The sequence below is a fragment of the Anas platyrhynchos genome, chromosome 3 (assembly GCF_047663525.1).
Source record: "Anas platyrhynchos isolate ZD024472 breed Pekin duck chromosome 3, IASCAAS_PekinDuck_T2T, whole genome shotgun sequence".
In the NCBI taxonomy this organism is placed as follows: Eukaryota; Metazoa; Chordata; class Aves; order Anseriformes; family Anatidae; genus Anas; species Anas platyrhynchos.
The window spans coordinates 89,315,461-89,335,472 of record NC_092589.1 but is presented as its reverse complement, the minus strand read 5'-3'; the positions used below and the strand labels follow the sequence as shown (position 1 = coordinate 89,335,472).

The following is a 20,012-nucleotide window of genomic DNA, read 5'->3' as shown; positions in this document are numbered from 1 at the left end:
GCAGCGTAATTCTGAAAATCTGGTATCTCTGCAAAGATAGGTGGGGGTAGAATGCAGGATTCATTAATAATAGTATCTAGAGGCTTGTTATTAGTATTTAGAGGCCTGGTGTATGCTTACAGAAGTGACTCAACAAAGGTGCAGGTGTCATGTAGGTTCCGTCAGCTAGCTTTGTCCAGATATCTTGGTTATCCTAAACATCTATGTCGTAAGGTGTCTAACAGCCCCTGGACTGACTGACTTGCAACTCTGAGCTACTGCAGTGGGACTTAGGACCAGGGAGCTCATTGCACCTGGAGCAGTGGATCATAGGATCACAGAGGACCTCTGGAGACTGCTAGTCCAACACCCCTGCATGAGGAGGGCCTGCTAGAGCAGGTTGCCTTGGGCTGTGTCAAGCTGGGTTTTGCATTATGTCCAAATTTTGAATATCTGGATGGTGTTTTCTTGTTCCATGCCTTCAAAATGTGATCAATTGGATGCTGTGTAAATTAAGTTTAAATCATGTGATTTTTAGTGTTGCAAATCTATTTGTCTCTGCTGGTTTTTGCTGTTAAGTTCTAACTATTGGAAAGCTGGCCAGACCTTGCTACTTTGAATGCCTGAGGTGTTTTTGTAAATTAAACAAATTATCTGTGAAGAAATGAGATTTTATTTTAGGGAAAAAGTCATCTTAGTTTATAATAGTTGTTAGCATTCGAATACAACCAGAATTTCAAAATAAATTGACTGTGGTTTTATGGAGTTATATGGATTTTATTTTTTTTTAAATTCCTAATAAGTCTATTCTTATATATTTACTTACTTTCCCCCCTAGGCAAGATTATGTAATGAATATACAAAGTATTTATATCAGTTTCAGCTAAACAACATAGTAGAAAATTAAACTTACCTCAGCAAGCATTGATTAAGTCTTTCATTAGGAAGCCCTTATGTTTTAAAGAATGACAAAATGCTTTGAAAGCTAGTGGGATCTTTTGTGGGGTCCTTTCTTAAAATACCAAAACAGGGGCTGTTCAGGAAAAAGGAATGAAAATCATTGAACATAAACAGAAGTTGTAGCTCTGTGTTTTGGTAGTTAGGAGTTCAGTTAGGATAGTTTTCCTTGGTTTATTAACAAGCACAAGTTTTGCCACTTGACTTAGAGCTCAGACAGGAGCAAAGCCAGCAGCTGAAGGATTGTTACTGACTGACAAACACAAAATCGTTGTCAATAAAGAAAATAAATTTATTTGTGGCATCAGATAATGGTTGCAGAGTTCATACTACTGCATAAGATATGAGGGTGTAAACTTTATGTTATGGTTCCTTCAGTTTATTTTTTTATCTTTCTTTAGAAATTATAATTAAAGACTATTATCTTTTTATAGTAATGTCAAAGTGTAATGCAACGTACGTACCATCAAAATTCTGGAAATGGCAAGCTGAAAAGTCATCTAAATGACTTTCATATTGTCTTTGTTTTCTTTCCCCCCTCTAACATCCTCAGAAGGTAGTGACTCATTCCCTGCTTTTATTTTTCGTTCATGGGATACAGACAGTGAAGACTCTCCTTTTCATTGAGAAATCAAAATGCACAGTATGCATACAAATTGTAATGAAAAAGCATGATTTTTAAAGGTTTAACATCAGATGTTTATATTTTTTCAGGTTTTGAAGATCAACCCTTTTATTGTTTATTTTCAAAGTTTATTACTGTTAGCTAATAAAAGGTCTTTTAAAGAGACTCTTTAATTTCATAGCACAGTAACAGGTGCTGTATGTACATAATGAAGTACATAATAAGTTTTTACAAGTGGTTTCCTTAATATGATTTTGTGTACAAATTATGAAAGGAGTCTTGATAGTGTCTCAAAAAACATTTTTGATTTTCAGCACAGTTTTTAAATTCATTTTGAGCAATGCAACTTAGCTTTACAGATTTCATAAATGTTTTGTGCTTCTTTTCAAAATAATATTGAAATTAAATAAAATTCTCTTTAAATTCAAGGGGATGAAGTTCTAGAATGGAATGGCAAACCCTTGCCTGGAGCTACAAATGAAGAAGTTTACAACATTATTTTAGAATCAAAGTCAGAACCTCAAGTTGAAATTATTGTTTCAAGGCCTATTGGGTAAGGCTAAAGACTTGCTTCTTAATCACAGTTATTATTTGTACTAATGGGACTTTTAAAGGGACTATTTGTGAGTTCATTATTTTTCTCTCTTTTATCTCTTAACAATGCAATATGATTCACTTTCTATTACGGAAATCCTGTGCATTCCATTTTTTTCATTGCCCATAGCAACCTTGGATCTGTACAGTGATACCAAAAATATATCAATATAAATGTGTAGGTTTTTTGTTTGTTTGTTTTTGTTTTCTTTTGTTTTATGGTCAAAGTACTAACAAGATTTTTGCCAAATGGCAAAGGAAGAGTTAGTATTTATGTTTATAATGAATTAAAGAAGGCTTCTTTCTGGACACCATGTATTGATCCTGCATGTGAGTAAACATGTGAGTAAAATCTTTTTGTCAGGCTCTTAGATTCATTACATCAGAATAACTTACACACGTATTAATGAGCAGAAGGAAACATGAGCAAACTGAACATTACAAGATCTGAAATACATCGGTGCTAGTAGGATTTTAAACAGCCTTTCTTTAAAAACGAAAACAAAAACATTCTAATTGAAATGACTATTTAGCTTTAAAATACCAGAATCAAAAGCAGAAACAAAAATACCTTCACATTAATTAATGTAATTTATTTTTTTCAAAAATTAGCATTATTTTTTTTTATATTTAGAACATTTATTTGTTATAAATCCAGGTTTGGGGGGTTAGTGATAACAATTCGTATGTTCTTGACTTATGAAGTAAGCATTGCAAGGATCATAAAATCTGTTTGAATTGACAAAATGAGTGGGTTTGGCCCTGTATTTGTCACAATTGATTTGTACCATTGTTTATTCTACACTTGTCCTTGAACATGACTGTATTGGGACTGTTTTGAGCAATCTTATAGGATTGAATATGAATCACATATTGTAAATTCACACTTAGATTGCAGAAATGTGTGGCATAGTTAATGATAAAAAGTGACTCTAGGCTAGTTTAAAAAAAAGTTTGAAAGGTTCGAATCTATCTGTAGTTTTTCACCTGCACATGACACATAGGTCATGTGCACTCACTGTATGTCTCTAAATACAAGTGTCCTATAGTTAGATGGTAAACTGTTTCCTGAATGCGCTAGATTTCATCGAAATTATAATTTTTGTGTCTCAATCTGATAAGTTCTTAGTTTGAGAAACAGAGAGCACGAGTCATTTTCTTTCTAAAACATTCTTCTCTTACATTTATTTTACGTCAACTTTTAATGTTTGGTTTTGTACACACTGTGCAAGTGTAGCTATATTTTGCAAATGAGCTCTTCCTTTTTAACGACAATTGCTATTAAAAGTACTTAAATGAAATTAACATTTGTTGCTAATTTTAGTTGTGAGTTTGACCTTTTAATGGAAAGTGAGAGCTTGATGCAATAAAAGTGGTTGTTTAGGGCTAAAATTAACATCCAGATGGAGACTGTGGGGGAGTAGAAACCTTATTTTACATTCTTTAGTCACAGATAGGAGATATTCCTGACTGCAAACTTCAAATTCAGTCCATCATCATTGTAATTAAAAATAAAATTCCATAAGGAGATTTTTGGAAGTCTGTTTTTTTTTTTTTTTTTTTTTTTTTTTTTTTTTAATGTTTAAATCAGCAGAAAATTAGTATGTTGATAATTGGGCCTGACTTGAACTTTCAGTTGAACAAAAACCTGAAAAGTGATTTGTGCAACTCATATAAAAACAAAGTGCTATAATGACATTTTAAGCAGTGAGCTTTAGATATCAGTATATTTGCAAACGTCATGTATCATTAGACTTTAAAGGTAACTTGATTATTTAAAACAATTTATTGTAGTTTATGAATTCTATAAATAAAATATTAAAAAAAATTGAACATATTTCAGTAATGTACTCTTGAAGAAAAATCCAGAGAAAATACCACAACTGCTGTACTGACTGAGACACAGAATATGAAGGGCATTCAAAAACAAAGACTGCTTTTAAATCTGAGCAGTGAATTTTACACCCCAAAAATGCACCTGGACATAGGACTGATAAAATGTAACTTTTTGCTTTAGATGACCCATCATGCATATTTATTTCTGGACATAAGCAAAAATAGAACACATTAGACTACACCTTTATTTTGAGACAAGTGGAGTCTTGGCATGGAGATGTTTATGTGCTATAATAATGCTGTCCTTGTAGAGTTGTGTCCTGACTGGATTTTTTTTCTTTTTCTGGGAATATCAAATAAACATCTCAAAGGGGCTAGAGCAAGCAGATTTGAAATTTAAAGATAACACCCTTCTCCAATAGCAATGAGATAAAGTTGTGTTGTTTTATATCAGATTGGGATTTACCCATCTCTTATCTAAAAAGAATAACAAAAAACCCATTCATTTTACAACAAAGAAAATCCTGATGTTAGTGAACACAAATAAATAAATAAATGAAATACTCCACATAACTTTCTTGTTTTGTTTGTTTTGATTATAATCTATGTAGATTGTGTTGTATGATGGGAAACAGCTTGCTTTGGACAGCAGATTACTTTTCTTTTTTCCTCCTATCTTCTTCTTGTCTTGTTATCCAAACTATACAGTCATTTCAAATTCATGATAGTGAATTTTACTGAATCCAACAAATCTAGTACAGCAAAGTTTTGTGTCTACTGAGGTGCTGACTGGCAAACTAGCTGCTTGATAAGGCATTAAGTGGTAATCCATTACACCTAAAATTCCTGTGAGGGAATAGGTTCCCGAAAGACCTGAAAAATGATATTTTGTCTGCATAATTTAAATGTTTTCATCTCTCAGTATTAATAATGCAAGTAATGTACCAGCACATTTAATGGTCTCTTTTTAAAAAGTCCTAGCATATTAGGTCTAAAAAGCCCAAATTTGACACGGTTTGGCTTGAGTGAATAATAGGAGGACTGTGAGGCCACCAATTAGACAGCTGCAAGTTACAAAATTGATGTCTAAACAATTTGCTCAGGCTTGTAAATTTGGATTTCTGTGTCTATCAGCAAATGTAATTTTGAGTAATGGATAATTGTAGGATGTTTATTAGAGAAAAATGTGAAAAATGTAACACAATTAGCAGATGAAGGCATAACAACAATAAACAGTATAACCGCAATAGTACCATAAAAACTCCATAGAAACTAATTGACATTAATGCTGATGATTGCAAACACAGGGTAGGTAAGAAACCTATAAAAAATAGAATTAATGGGTTGGGCATCTAAAAACGAGGGGGAAAATGACCTATAAATATGCATACAATGTGAGAGGCTATTAACATAAGATAGCGTAGAAAAACCTCTGGCAGTATGCTGGTTGGGGAAGAAGCCTGGCATGGTAACTAACTCACTGTCTCTTGTGTGTTCCGGTGACCTCATATGGGATAGTGCAGGTAAAACTTTTTTTTTTTTTTTTTTTTTTGGTCTCTGTTTTCCTTGTTGGGTGGTATTTATATTTGCTTGGATTTCCACAGATAATATTGACAAAATTGCTACTTCTCCAGTGGGATTCAACTGCTCTGTGCTTGGACTCTAGGTCCTTGCAAGGAGGCTGAATCTCCATAACAAGCCAGGCAATGCTAAATGTCAGACAGTTGCTCAAGTAATATAAATAGTGCAAACTGCAGATCAATGTACAGGTTCTGATAGGAAGGAGCAGTTTTGGAAGTAGGAGGATGAACTCTGGAGACAGGTACACTTTGTAGGTTATAGAAGATGAGCAACCTAAGGAAGTGTGGGCTACAACCACCTTTGAATTTGGTTCATCTTAAGTGATTAAGCTGTTAACTGTAGTCTTCAGAGAAATTACATCTGTGGCGGTGTATTGTGAAACAGTGATCCTCACAAACCATAGATTTGCAGGCAGCAATCTTAACCTAAGTTGGGTTTGATTTAAGGTATTCATAAAGGTGTGGAAGGATCAGATATAAGATATTCATATATAACATTATATAAGAGTACAAAACTTTTGTGTTTCAAGGTAAAGATAAAAAGATGAAATTTGAGGTCACCAGCTCTTTACCAGAATGTTTCTGACATAACTTTTCTGATGTTTGCATTGTTCTGGTACAGGAGTAAAATTCTGTTCTGATTTTAAAGTTTGTGCTACTTAATTTCCCTTCCCTTCCCTTCCCTTCCCTTCCCTTCCCTTCCCTTCCCTTCCCTTCCCTTCCCTTCCCTTCCCTTCCCTTCCCTTCCCTTCCCTTCCCTTCCCTTCCCTTCCCTTCCCTTCCCTTCCCTTCCCTTCCCTTCCCTTCCCTTCCCTTCCCTTCCCTTCCCTTCCCTTCCCTTCCCTTCCCTTCCCTTCCCTTCCCTTCCCTTTGACCAGTCTAGGTTTGGATATTTTAAGTCATAAGACTTTCTGCAGTCCAAAAATAAAAGTAGGCTAGATAAGACTGATCTGGTTACTTAATATGCTTTGGATTATAGTTTCTCTTCAAAATTTTCTTTAATTAAAATGCTAACATTCAAAAGTAAAATAGCACTAATGCATTTGATTGACTTGAATACACCAGGCTCAATATAATATAACTAGTACAGTATTTAAGAAATATGTAATATTTAAGAAATATTTATGTAAACTGGATTATTGAATTTGTAAGAAATTCACATATGGGTAGAAGTACAGTTCTGTTACAAATGTTAGAATATACTGCCACTAGTTCAGTGATCTATACTGCATACTCTACTTACTTGCTTTTTATGTCTTGCAGTTATATGTGTAGCTGTCTTTAAACGAGATAAATATATCTGACATACTTTTAAGGAAATGAATATTTTCTAGCAATAATTACTTTTAAAAAATTACAAAAGCTCTCTCTTGTACTAGTTTAGTGATTTCCTGAGAGTGAACAAGCTTTAATGTGGGTATGAATAGTGAATATGGTGGGTGGGAAAATTGTCAAATAACATTTCAGTCACAAACAATGCATTTTGTCTGGAGTTGAAATTTATGTTCTAGTTTTCACTGTCCCTGTGAATTTGTCATAAAAATTATAAGGAGTTCAGAAAAATACATTAAAACATTGCACTTTCATTTTTTTTTCCTGTCTGCTGAGTAAAGTGTTAGAAAAGGTCTAATTATTCTTGTCACTTACCTTTACCTGGTGAGGACTTCAGTATTGCCATCTCTAAGTGAGGGAAATACAATCAACTTGACCGTTTGTTGGTATTGTTTTGTTTTGTTTTGTTTTGTTTTGTTTTGTTTTGTTTTGTTTTGTTTGTTGTGTAGCATCTTCATTCTAGTAGCTGTAGTAGCTGTTTTTTCCTGAATTGTGTGGATCTGATATTTGTGTCTTCTGTGTTAGGCTGATAGTGTGAAAGTGCTTTATTGTAAATGTAAATCAACTCTTAAGTGCTTATATCTGTAATTAATATTTGGGGCTTATTTGTAGCTTTTTTTCCCCCTAATGTATTATGGAAAATAATGAAGAAAAATGGAAACTAAATGTATTTTGATGTCTTTCTTTATCCACCCAGGTGTGTAGGGTGCACTTTCTGTTTCGAAACATTCCTTGCACATATGAGCCCTATATATAAATATCCTAAATGTGACATTATTACAAGTGTACTATACTGCAGAAGAGAGAGTTCATATTCTAGTGCAAGAAAATATCACAAACTTAATGCCATATTGAGCAGAAAAATAGTTTGAATAAGCAAACTAAATATTTAAGACTGATGAGAATTTCCCTGGAAATTGAAAAGAAAAAATGCTAAGAAGTCTGCACAACAGTCCTGCACAACATGTCGTGTTTGTTTGTGAGGTAGTACTACGCCATGTCAAGAGCAAATAATGCAGTTGTATTTCCATGAGTTTGAGGAAACCACGGTACTCCTTACTTACAAAGTCAAGGGAAAGAGAAAAGTGTCTTTGTTAGTGATGTGAGATGCAAACTAAAGCAAAATGTTAACTTGGAGCTGAAATAGCCTTTCTTAAACTGTGTGCAAGAGTTAAAATGCAGAACATGAAAAATAAATTGAAGATCAGATGATTGGACATTGTTACCTTCCTTTTCTGACTTAAGTGTGTTTCTTTTTCACAAGTAGCATTTATATGACCTAGGAGTCTTAGTTTTATTGACTTTCAAGTTGGTATGGTAATGTTTCACTGAACAGAATGCCTGAATGCCTTTAAGAGTCCCCAGCTTTAGACTTAAAATCTTTACATGTTCTTCAGAAATACTACTGTAGTTTAAATTTTGGATTTTTTTTTTTTTTTTGTAGAAATATTTTCATGTAATCCACTTGAACTTTGTTTCCATTTTTCTGCTCTGTTTTGCTAACATTTGTACAGTAACAATCATTTCTTGCTTTTGCAATGTGTTTTCTATGATAGCTGGGAACAGGACAGAACAAGGAGCTATCATCCATCATCCAGAATTTTATAGAAGAGTAATTGTGTTGATATTAAAATTTCTACAGATTTTTGTGAACTTAACCAGTTTGATTTTGATTATGCATAAGTATGTGTTGGGTGTGTGTATGTTGAAAAAATTTCCACACATATTTGTAATATGCTTTCATGAAATGTATTATTCTTCTGTTTGTTTAACTTTGCTAATGTTGTTTGCTTTTTCTTTTTATTATTATAAGACATTTTCATCAGTTTCATTCCGTGAACTCCTTGAGGCGTTTATATAAAAATTACTAGTGAGTTAATCTATGTCTTGTGTTGTTGTTTTTTTTTTTTCCTTTTGTTTTTCCTCCAAGGAATGGTTGAGTGTCAGTAGCTCTACCTTTACCACCATTCTGTTCATGAAACCTCTCTAGAACCTCTTTTATTATAAAAATAAAAGAAACCTCTTTTATTATAAAAATATTGTGGAAGCCATCCACAATATTATCATTGTAGTGCTCATCTGTAGCTCCTCACTTTGAAGGAAGGAGGAGTTTGCAATGTTAAGGTTTTCATGAGTCCTAGTGGAAAATAGTGAACTGTATTTAAACACTTCCTGTCTTTCCACATAATCCAATAGAACACAAAAGAGAACTGTATTTCTAAAAAAATGTCCTAGATACATATTTGTTATAGCAGGAGATCCTCTCCCTTGTTCCTAATTACTTTGTGTATGTTCATGTTTTAGTGATATTCCGCGGATTCCTGAGAGTTCTCATCCCCCATTAGAGTCCAGTGAGTACACACTTTGTTTCTTTGCCTGACATGGTCTTGTACCCCATACAGTCATTTTGGCTATGAATTTTCAGAATGACAGGCACTGGGAGACTGCATTGTTTTCAGGTTTTTATATGACAAAATTCAGTGTTTTTCAGTCTTGTGTGTTAAAAGTGAAATGATAGAGATTTGATTAAAAGCTGTATAGATTTCAAATGCTGGTAGGATTTTATTGTTTTCACCTATATCTTCTGCTTTTAAGCATATCAGTTTATGGCTGTATAAGCTGTGACCCAAAACAGGTATTTCATTTACTTGTCCTAACATAAGTGAGGAGACAGGGGAAGGGGATTGCCAAAGGTACAATTGGTACAAAAAAAAGGTACAAGGTACCTTTGTACCTTGTACAAAGGTACAAAAAAAAGAGTGTCTGTGTGTCTTCTTAGCTCTTCTATTGAAGTATACCATCTGAAGTGTGTGAAGGCCATGAAGGCCATGGCTTCCACCCATTTCTCATCTGAGCCTTGTCTGAGATGCAATGAGAAATGTTATCTAGGTCAGGATCCTGCAGGGCCTCCTAGGCCTGACACTGCTCCTTGCCTGTCATGAGCTTTTCCTCACTCATGAGGGTCTGCTTCACTGGTGGAGCAGGATTGTCCTCTATGCCTGATGTCTATCTTGCATATCTTCTTGTCTCTGAGTTTAGACAATTCAGTAGCCACCTGAGGCTACCATACAACAAATGTGGGTTTATTCATCAAAAATTTCAACTGTGCAATTCTGCAAGAGGATAATATTTTATTTAAAACATCTGATAGGGTGTGTTAGATGAAGAACACTTTTTAATATATTATTAGAATAAAACAAGAAATTTAATCTGAAGTAAGAGTAGCTAAACTGTCTTTTTCACCACCCTATCTACATCAGCTTAACATCTTTCTGTATATTATCACATTAATACTGTATATAAAGACAACCTTTATACAATGCATCGAAAAATCATTTAATCCAATTAACCCAACCAAAATCAATTAACCCAAATTTGCTTTAAAATTTCAGATGGAAAGTTCATGTGTTTCTCACATATTTTTAGGTTCAAGTTCTTTTGAATCTCAGAAGATGGAAAGGCCTTCTATTTCTGTTATATCTCCAACCAGCCCTGGAGCCCTAAGGGATGCACCACAAGTCCTACCGGGACAGCTTTCTGTGAGAATATTTGTTTTTTCTTGAGTTAGTAATAAACATTTTTAGATGTTGTTCCCTTAGCCCTCTGACTTCCCAAGGTCTATTGGGAAGTCAATGGAAATGGCTGTTACTGCTGTCTTTCAAATGTGTGAGCACACACTCACTGTAGTCACAGTGGATGTAAAGAATTGTTGATTTAATACACGAGTGTGCAGGCATTTATGTTAAGAGGAGCACATGAAAGTGTCTTGCAACTTGTCATTCTGTACCCTCTACATTGAAAAATGTGACTCTTCTGTACCTGCAGATAACAAACACAGTACCACTTTATCTTCTTTATGAGAGCACTTAAAGAGCTATGTATTTGTTAATAGTAGCATCATTCAGTAATACACTTTAATTTAGATGCACATCACCTCCTGGAATTCTCTGTAATGCTAATTGAAGCTGTGCTTATTAAATATACCGTAAGCACACAGACTTTGTTTTGTACATTCTTATTTTTTATATTGATTATATTAATTTTTAAGTACAGAGTACACTCAACAATTTTATGCTATGATCCTATTAGGAAATAATTTAACTGCATATTATTCTTTCCATAAGAACATTTGTAAGGTGGCAAATCAGAGCAGACAGATTTCTGCCATGCTTTAAGTTTAGCTGTAGTCAGGGCTTCCTGTTTAAAGTATAGCTTCTAAAGTGCAGAACTGAGACAGTGCTGACTTAAATGGACTCACATATACAAGATTATGCAGTGAGTACAATAAGCAATATAGGAATAATCAAGCACCACCATTTTATTCAGCTTTGATAAATAAAAAAGTATTGGTGTATGCCAACATCTTTTCCATTTAACAATTAAATATTAATGCAACAAAATATATCTTAATGTCTCTTGGAAAGATAAATACTACTTTTACATTGTGGTTGATCTTGTGCACTGTGAAAATTCTAGGTGTATTTTTTTTCCATTTTCAATAATGTTTTCTGGTAACTTGATTCTTGTAGGTGAAACTGTGGTATGACAAAGTGGGACATCAGTTAATAGTGAATGTTCTTCAAGCAACAGATTTGCCACCAAGAGTAGATGGACGCCCCAGGAACCCCTATGTAAAAATGTATTTTCTTCCAGACAGAAGGTAGTATTTCAGTTGAGAAAATAATAATTTTCACTTACTGAATAAACTTTTAAATGAATGTGTATGAATGAGAGAATTACTTTTAAAAATTTGTTCTATTTATATTGGTTATAACAAATCACACTTGATATATGCAAGTCAGTATTAAATTAACTCTGTTGATATTTGGATGAATGCAATCCACCACAAATACACAGTACAGCAAATGCTTCTCTTTTAAGCATTATCAGATCAGAATGAACAACACCAATAATTACTGCTGATGAGTAGATGGCATTGTTTTGTAAATTGTTATTGGAAATAAATTACAAATATTTATGTTTCAGTGATAAGAGTAAAAGGAGGACCAAAACAGTAAAGAAAAGTCTAGAGCCAAAATGGAACCAAACTTTTCTCTACTCGCATGTGCATCGTAGAGATTTTAGAGAACGAATGCTTGAAATAACAGTATGGGATCAGCCAAGAGTACAAGAAGAAGAGAGTGAATTTCTTGGAGAGGTGATATATACAATCACATTTATCCCGAGTTTGTTTGTTTTTGAACACATATACGTATATATATACTATGTATGTGTTTGTGTGTACATGCCTTTAAAATTAAAACCTGAAAATTTTTCTACTAGATTCTTATAGAGCTGGAGACAGCACTTTTAGATGATGAACCACATTGGTATAAGCTACAGACACATGATGAATCTTCACTACCTCTGCCTCAGCCATCACCTTTCATGCCAAGAAGACATGTACATGGTGGAGAAAGCTCTAGCAAAAAATTACAAAGTAGGTCCAAGTTCCATTAATAAGTTTAAAATTTTAAATTAAAAATGTTGGTTATGGTGTAGTGATATTTACCTTTGTTATACAAGGTAAAATCTGTAGATGTAAGGAAGATGTATGCCAAAAAGAGATGTGAATTAAGACATTATGACATCACCTGTGATGCATAACTTTCAAGTATACAAAAACTGTTTGAACTGGTTGGTTTTCACTAGCAAAAGAAAATTGGTCAAATACTTGTTTGCATAAATCTTGTTTTAAAAGGAAAGATGAAGTTCATGATTATTAGATACATTTATAGTAATTAAAAGCTTTTTATTTTAAAAAGAAAGGCATTAAAGCCTAGTGAGTTGAAAAACATTTTTCATCAAAAACTAGTTTCAGCCTCTGATATTCTTTTTATATGCACACACCATATATACAATCAGATGAGAAGTGTACTTTAGCAGCAAAGAAAAAATATGTACTTATAGTGGGGAGATACAGTTGTTCTGGAGAGTTATTTCAGTTTTCATAGAATCGTAGAATGGCTTGGGTTGGAAGGGACCTTAAAGATCACCCCAGTTCCAACACACTTGCCATGTGCAGGGATGCCACCCACTGGATCAGGTTGTCCAGGGCCCCATCCAACCTGGCCTTGAACACCTCCAGGGAGGGGGCATCCACAGCTTCTCTGGGCAACCTGTGCCAGTGCCTCACAACCCTCTGAGTGAAGAATTTCCTCCTCAACTCTAATCTAAATCTCCCCTCTTTAGATTAAAACCATTTCCCCTTGTCCAAAATCAGATAATTTTGCTCAATTATCTGACTGAGCAAAAAGTCACTCTCCACCTTTTTTTATAAGCCCCCTTTACATATTGAAAAGCCACAATGAGGTCGCCCCGGAGCCTTCTCTTGTTCAGGTTTGTATGATTCATACTAAAAAAAAATGAATATATTGACATAGTTTAGTGTTGTAGCCTCTCCGTTCATTTAACTTGAATAAGGATTTATTTAAAAACAAGAAGGATGTAGGGCATTATTTTAAAATATGCTTCCAAGCTATTTTTCTTCTTTTACTTAAAAATAAATATTATTAGCTCCAGCTAATGCATAGGAAATTGGGGCACATTCAGGAATGAATTACAGAAATATGACACTGCTGTAATTACTGCATGAGAATATGTATAGAGATAGCAATCTAAAGGTTAGTTTTCTTGAGATACTTGAACTTTTCTAATAGCTGTCAGAGCTGTTTCCTCTTCTCCTTTCTCACCATATGCTGCCACCTCTCCTTTCCCATTCAGCGAGTTGATTCAGTTTACTCAACTCGCTGAAATAGCACAAAAGCATTTTGCTTGTTTAGTGAGCTAAAGTAACCTAGTAGGAGAGTACTGAGGAAATGAGGGAAGAAGGGGAGAGGAGGCTGCAGCATCTGTAAGCTTTTGGATTGGCTCAGTTGTTTGGTGAAACTTCATGGTCACTGCAGTTTAGTTCTCTTCTATTGTTTAGACTTAAATCATCTTTTTGATTGTAGTGGTACATTAAATGAACATATTTTTATGTTTCATAACTCAACCAGATGTTCAGGTATTTGTTTACCTTACTGTTGTGCAGGATCTCGGCCAATCAGTGATAGTGACATCTCAGATTATGATGTTGATGATGGTATTGGAGTTGTTCCTCCAGGTGCGTGGGTGAACAGCATGGTCCTGCTTTCTTCTTTCTTGCTTGATTTTCTTTTTCATTCTTTTTGCTTGCTTTTTGTTTTTGTTTTCACTTTTTCATTATAGCATTGAGGATGCTGGTTTTGCAGAGTGCATTGTGGAAAAAAAAAGTTTTCCTGATTATTCCATGGAAGCTTTCCTTCTAAAAAATGGTGAATTAAAAAGTTCTACAGTTCATTCACTGATATTTCTTTTACATATCATTCTTCATATATGAACCACTGGATGGTTCAAACTGTTAAATTGTTAACTGCATAATGTTCCAAGCATTATTAAAAATATCAGTCGAACTCAAAAAATATTTTAAAACAGTGATTAAGGTTTCAGCATTGATTGCAAACATTTTTTATTTTGCTTTTTGCTTGAAACTTAGATGTAATGCAGTCTCCCATGGTCTTTATTGAGAATGCATGGCTATAGATAAAGATGCATGTAGCATGGCTCTATCTTTTACAGTTTTCTTGAGCATTCATGAACTATCATTACCCTAAATGTTCATAAATATAGTTTGTATCATGGTTAGACTTTAGTTCATCATCCTTTTCATATTAAAAATGTTAAGGGTCATTTTGGATGACAAATTTTTTTCTACTTCTATTTGACTGTTGTTGCAAGTCAGATGAATAGATTTCCCAGTTGTCCCAAACTAAATTTCATTGTCCCAAGCCTATTTTATTGGCAGCACTAAACCAGTTTTTCCCTGGATATCTGTGATGACAATTGCTGAATTAAATCATGGTGGGATTTAGAAAGTTCTCTATCTTCCTGATATGAATTTAAAATAATGTGATAATTTATTCATTATATAATGACTTCATAATCACCATGATATACTTTTGATGTCTACACAGGCAAATTTTACTTCCTTTGATGTGTTTGGGTTCTTGCCTTATTTCCATACAATTTCACATAAGTTACTAAGAGGGAAATTTGTTCCAGTATGTCTGGTAATGGTATTTGATTCAATGAAGTAATTAATCTTGATACTTTTCACATCTGCTAAGAGAAAGGACATTTAAAATTAAAATAAAACATAGGTTCTAAAAAGGTAGCATATCTGTGTAGGCCTTCTTACATTTAAAGTTTCAGCATACATGTTAAGATCAGGGATGTTTTTTTAGCTGTCCATGTGCCATTTGAAATAAGGTATTTTCCATCTGATCGGAAAAATTCAGAAGTGTTTGTCTGAACTCACTGGACTCTATTCTCTGGGTCAACACTTGAGTAACTACGATTCTGATAGCAAGTTCTTAGGATTGTGTGTGCTCAAGTGTGCCTTTGGAGAATGCATGGTTCCAAACTTTCTCAGAGATCACTGCAGAAAATTGCCAGATTTCATTGGTGGCAATAGAATCTGCAATGCCTTAAGAGTGTCTAAACTGAGACTTGAAGGGCCTGTCGAGGAAATTTCATCCACTTAGGTCAGAAAAATGCTGGCAGCTGATGTGACACAGTACAAAATTGTCTATTCTGATTTTAATGGATATATTTTTTTGCCAAATGTGAATGGAGAGTTCACCTGTTTGTGATTCCTGTGAGATGCGTTTAAGTGTGAGGTTTTTGTTTACAGATAAGACCTGAATTCTTAAATGGGGGTTTAACTTTATGGGGCAAAGAAAATTTCAGTCATCAACCCCTGATGTGTGACAGAGTAGACAGCACATGAAAATGTATTTTGCAATGAGAGCTGGAAAATGCCACCAGTCCCCCTGTCTACCAAATTGCTCAAGAACCTTAGGCAAAAGTTAATAAATGTGCCTAGGCACCTAATTCAAATAAGCATTTCTACCTATCTATATACAACCTTCCTTAGTTGCTTCTAAGACTGTAGACTTGATTTGCATTGAATGAATACTACAGTATCTTCTCCATCTAAGAGTCTCCTCTGCTAAATCTAAGTTGCATTCAAATTCTTTGCTGTGCTGCAGGGTCCGTACCCCTTCTCTTCTCCTGCCCCCCACACCACAGACCTCCATAGAGCACACTGAAGTTCTTGTCTGGTCCAGGTTTCCACACATCATTTTCTTGCAAAGTGTGTGTGTGAATGAATATCCACATTTCCCCCATAACGTGGGATGATGAAGCACTCTTCAACCATTTTGACATTGCCTCTGTTGACTTCAACCATATTAGTCTAGAATTAAGATACTCCTTCTCAACAAAAATAAGAATACCAAAATTGAGTTTACAGCATGGGACTCTAAAAATATTTTTAAGCCCCTTTTCCTTCCTTTACTATTTCCTTGCCAATGTTGTCTGCTGTGTTTTTTTTATGTAAGATAAATAAGCCCTGTCTTTATTAAAGGTATATTTGTACAGTTGATAATTTATTAATTGTCTTGAAATGTTCAGAAGAGAATGAAGTTAATTTGCCTTCTTAATATCTCAAGATTTTCACAAAGATTATTGCTCATTTGTTAAAAGACAGACACGTAACTACAAAATGTAGAAGCACAAAAGCTCAACTTGATCACCGCTATAAGCTTGAAAAAAGGATGAAGATATTACATATTCATTAAGTTGCTGCAAGTTCTTAAAACTATAATTTCAAATGTTAAACCAATTGCTAAGGCAAATGCAGTACTAGAATTTAGTAGTAACAAGTAAAACTGTTTTCATGGACGTTTCAGCTGCTGCTAAGTATCCTTCTTTGTACATGGAAGTAAAGATACACGTAGCTGCATCAAAAGTAATGGCCAGTTTATAACTTAAGGATACTTTAAGGAAAAAAAAATCCCTTTTCATATCACAAATGTGTCTTATCTTCAGAATAAGTAACTCTTCAGAACAATTTATTCTTCTGTCATAAATGAACTGTATAAATGGTTGAACTGTGGTTACCTTCCTATAGCAGCAGCGTAATATTAGCACAACACCTTGTCTCACCATCTGTATTGTCTTTAAAAAAAAAAAAAGTTACTCTGAAATCAAAACATTATATAGAATCATTTTCATCATCCATGCAGCTTCCATTTTGTGTCACACCTGACAGTTTCCCATGAGCAACTGAGAAACTTCTTCTGCGTAAACTACCATAAGCTTTATTGCTGCTGCCATGCTGGTCCATGCAAAAAAATTCTCATGCACACTCTGGAGAGCACAGAGCTTTTGTATTTGAGGATATGAGGAAATGTTACTGTTGCTGTCACTGTCATGGTCACTATGGAACTATGAATTCAATTCAACCAATTTGACAATACTGAAATTAATACTTAAGATAAGTGTTACTTGCTATTGCTCTGTCTGTTCTGTAAGGTTTGTGTACACCCAATGCACAAGTTTTAGGTATTGCTCCCCAGATAGCTCAGCTGTGAAGGAATATGTAGGGTGATAGTATCTTCATAGATAATAGTATCTTCATATCCTTAAACCAGATGTTTAAAGATAATGCTATGTGTAGTTTTTTTTAGGTGGGTTAAACTGAAATTTATTTTTGAAAACCTGAAGCATATTTCAGTACAGTTGTCTAAAGCTTAGAAAAAAAGTTTTGGATTCTTTTTGTTTCAGTGTTGAATAAAATGTACACTAGTGTTTCTTCTATTAGAGAAGACAGGCTTTTGCATAAAGCTTTTTTTTTTTTTTTCAGAAAATATGGCAATTTTCAGAACATACAGCTCAGATTTAGTCATCCTGGGAGAGGGAACGCATCAGTTTTTGTCATGTGTAATCATTTGTCTTCTTCTGACAAAAAAACCCAGACATTTTCTGCAACTATCTTAGTATACAAAATGAGGGAATCTCCACTGAAGTCCTGAGTTAGTTCCCATTTTGATTCAAAATTTGCACCCAGTACTTGTTCGTAGATTAGGGATATCCTGATATTTCTTTTCAGTTTTATTACACAACCCTGAAGCACTTTTTGAGTAGATAAGATACTCCAGCCTCACAGTGCATCAAATCCTCTAAAACTTTGGAGTCCTTTTTTGTTGAAAGGTTGATGAGTCTTAGTCCTTACTTTCCACGATGCCATCAACTTTTACAGGCCTATTTTGCAGTCAGTGCTCACTAAACCATTGCTATCAAGTGGCAGGCATTTGCTGTTTATATAGCTACTAATGAGATCTCCCAAAAGTTTTTTCTTCATGCCCTTCTCCGTTTCTCAAAGAATAATAAATACCCAGCCTCCCCAAACTTGTGTAACATCACATTTTAAACATGAAATCACATTCATTGATTTTATTTCACATGTAACACAGTGCTGAAGATGGTGCACATATGCATACACCATTATGGTCATAGAATCATAGAAAAGATACCCTCTAAGACACCCTCTAAGATATATCAAAAGTCATGCTGCTTTCTATTTCCTTGACTGATTGACCTCCCCACATCCTTCTCCTTCAACAATTGGAAGAAAAATGTTATTTCCCATGTTCTGGCACCAGCTCTGGTTATTATGAAGATCCAAGAGTTGGACAAAGTCATAATAGACTTGCATATGTTTGTCTTTATGCATATGTTTTTGACAGCAACCAGAAATTCTGTAGTAAAACTGTATAATTGTCTTTTTTTAACCATGTCTTTTTCCCCGCCTGCCTTATTTGTCTCATATTTGTAGTAGTAAATGTATTGAAATCTCAGTACTGTATAAAAGGTGGACACTGTTCTGGAAGCTGTGATATTATAATTTATAAGCTACATAATCAGTTAAAACCGTCTTAGAATCCCTTGGATGACAAAATGCATAATCTAGTAGGTTCCTCTTCTGATTTTTGTTGTTGTTGTTATTAAGATGAATCTGTTAAGTAGTAGATTTTCTGATTTTAGTCATAAGTTAAATACAAGTTATTCTGGGTAGTCTTTCCCAAGTCAGATGGTTCAGTCCTTTTTCCCACATCATCCAGTGATTACTGAAAGTCTCCTCAGTTCCTCTGTCTTTGTACATACAGACATTTAAAGGTAATGCTAGTAATTTATCCTGACTGCATGATACGTCAGGATGTACAACAGCTGAATGACTACTTGAAAGTTTTGTAAGCATTTGGATGTGTGTTCCTGGAAGGACTAACCACCTGAATTCATTCCAAACTCACACTTTTATTCTCTAATTTCCTTTTGTTGCCCTCTTAACAGTAGCTTATAGATCTAGTGCTAGAGAAAGTAAATCTACAACGCTAACTGTGCCAGAACAGCAAAGAACAACACATCATCGTTCACGTTCCGTATCTCCTCACCGTGGCGAAGATCAGGGCAGGACCCGTTCACGTTTACCAAATGTGCCATTACAGAGGTAGGCATCACAAGCAAGTGAAACTGGGTGATTTCAAGTTTGTGGAATCTGTCAATGGTACCTGTTTACTTATCTCCTCTTCAGCATTTTCTCATTCTCTCTCTCTTTTTATTTTTTTTTACAAAAAAGTTGCATCTCGGTTTAACTGTGTGTTATTTGAACTTGATGTGTGCACTTCTTAATTACTCAAGAGAATCCATGAGATGAATAACTTTAAGACTTATCTTTTACTGATATTTTCCCTGTGATTCATCATCCTTGTTTGCTCTACCACAACTAGTACATGCAACTAACACATGGGTTCAGAAATGCTTTTCAATCAGTGACTGAATCTTATATAAAGTTATTTATGTATTTTTGTAGGATAATAAATAATGACATGTATGAATTGTATAATAAATATGAATTGAACTTCTCTCGACATAACAGCAATTTTAAATTACCTATTTTATTTATAATTTGACATTCTTAATGGAAAAAGTAAAATATTGTTTGCAAAATCAAGCAGCGATTTATAAACCACTCATTTCTGCATCTACTGCTTTTCATAGACAACTTATTAATGGGAGGATCCTTTCAGACCTTTTCATTTTCATTCTTTGTGATTTTTTTGAGTAGTATTAGACAGTTTTAACAACAAACTTGACCCACTTTTGCTCCTTTTATTGTCCAAGGCAATAAGCTTTTCTTGCAACCTCTCATGGAACCTTAAATATTTTTTAAATAAGTAAAAACT

General features: G+C 34.3%; 1 protein-coding gene across 29 annotated transcripts in view; it reads left to right on the top strand.

The window, feature by feature from the left end:
* Nucleotides 1-20,012, top strand: part of RIMS1 (regulating synaptic membrane exocytosis 1) — a 318,971-nt gene that overhangs the window by 180,719 nt on the left and 118,240 nt on the right. For 18 of the 29 annotated variants that reach the window (XR_011808513.1, XM_038176856.2, XM_072036302.1 and 15 more), the window contains exons 9-16: nt 1,991-2,114; nt 9,208-9,254; nt 10,330-10,442; nt 11,433-11,563; nt 11,890-12,061; nt 12,187-12,343; nt 13,937-14,008; nt 19,120-19,276. Coding sequence is in view for 28 of the 29 variants with exons in the window: in XM_038176856.2 (XP_038032784.1) it covers nt 1,991-2,114; nt 9,208-9,254; nt 10,330-10,442; nt 11,433-11,563; nt 11,890-12,061; nt 12,187-12,343; nt 13,937-14,008; nt 19,120-19,276 (973 nt within the window). In the remaining variant the exon portion in view is untranslated. The remainder of the gene's footprint in view (nt 1-1,990; nt 2,115-9,207; nt 9,255-10,329; nt 10,443-11,432; nt 11,564-11,889; nt 12,062-12,186; nt 12,344-13,936; nt 14,009-19,119; nt 19,277-20,012) is intronic. The other 11 variants (XM_072036301.1, XM_072036279.1, XM_072036277.1 and 8 more) reach the window with 1 other exon arrangement.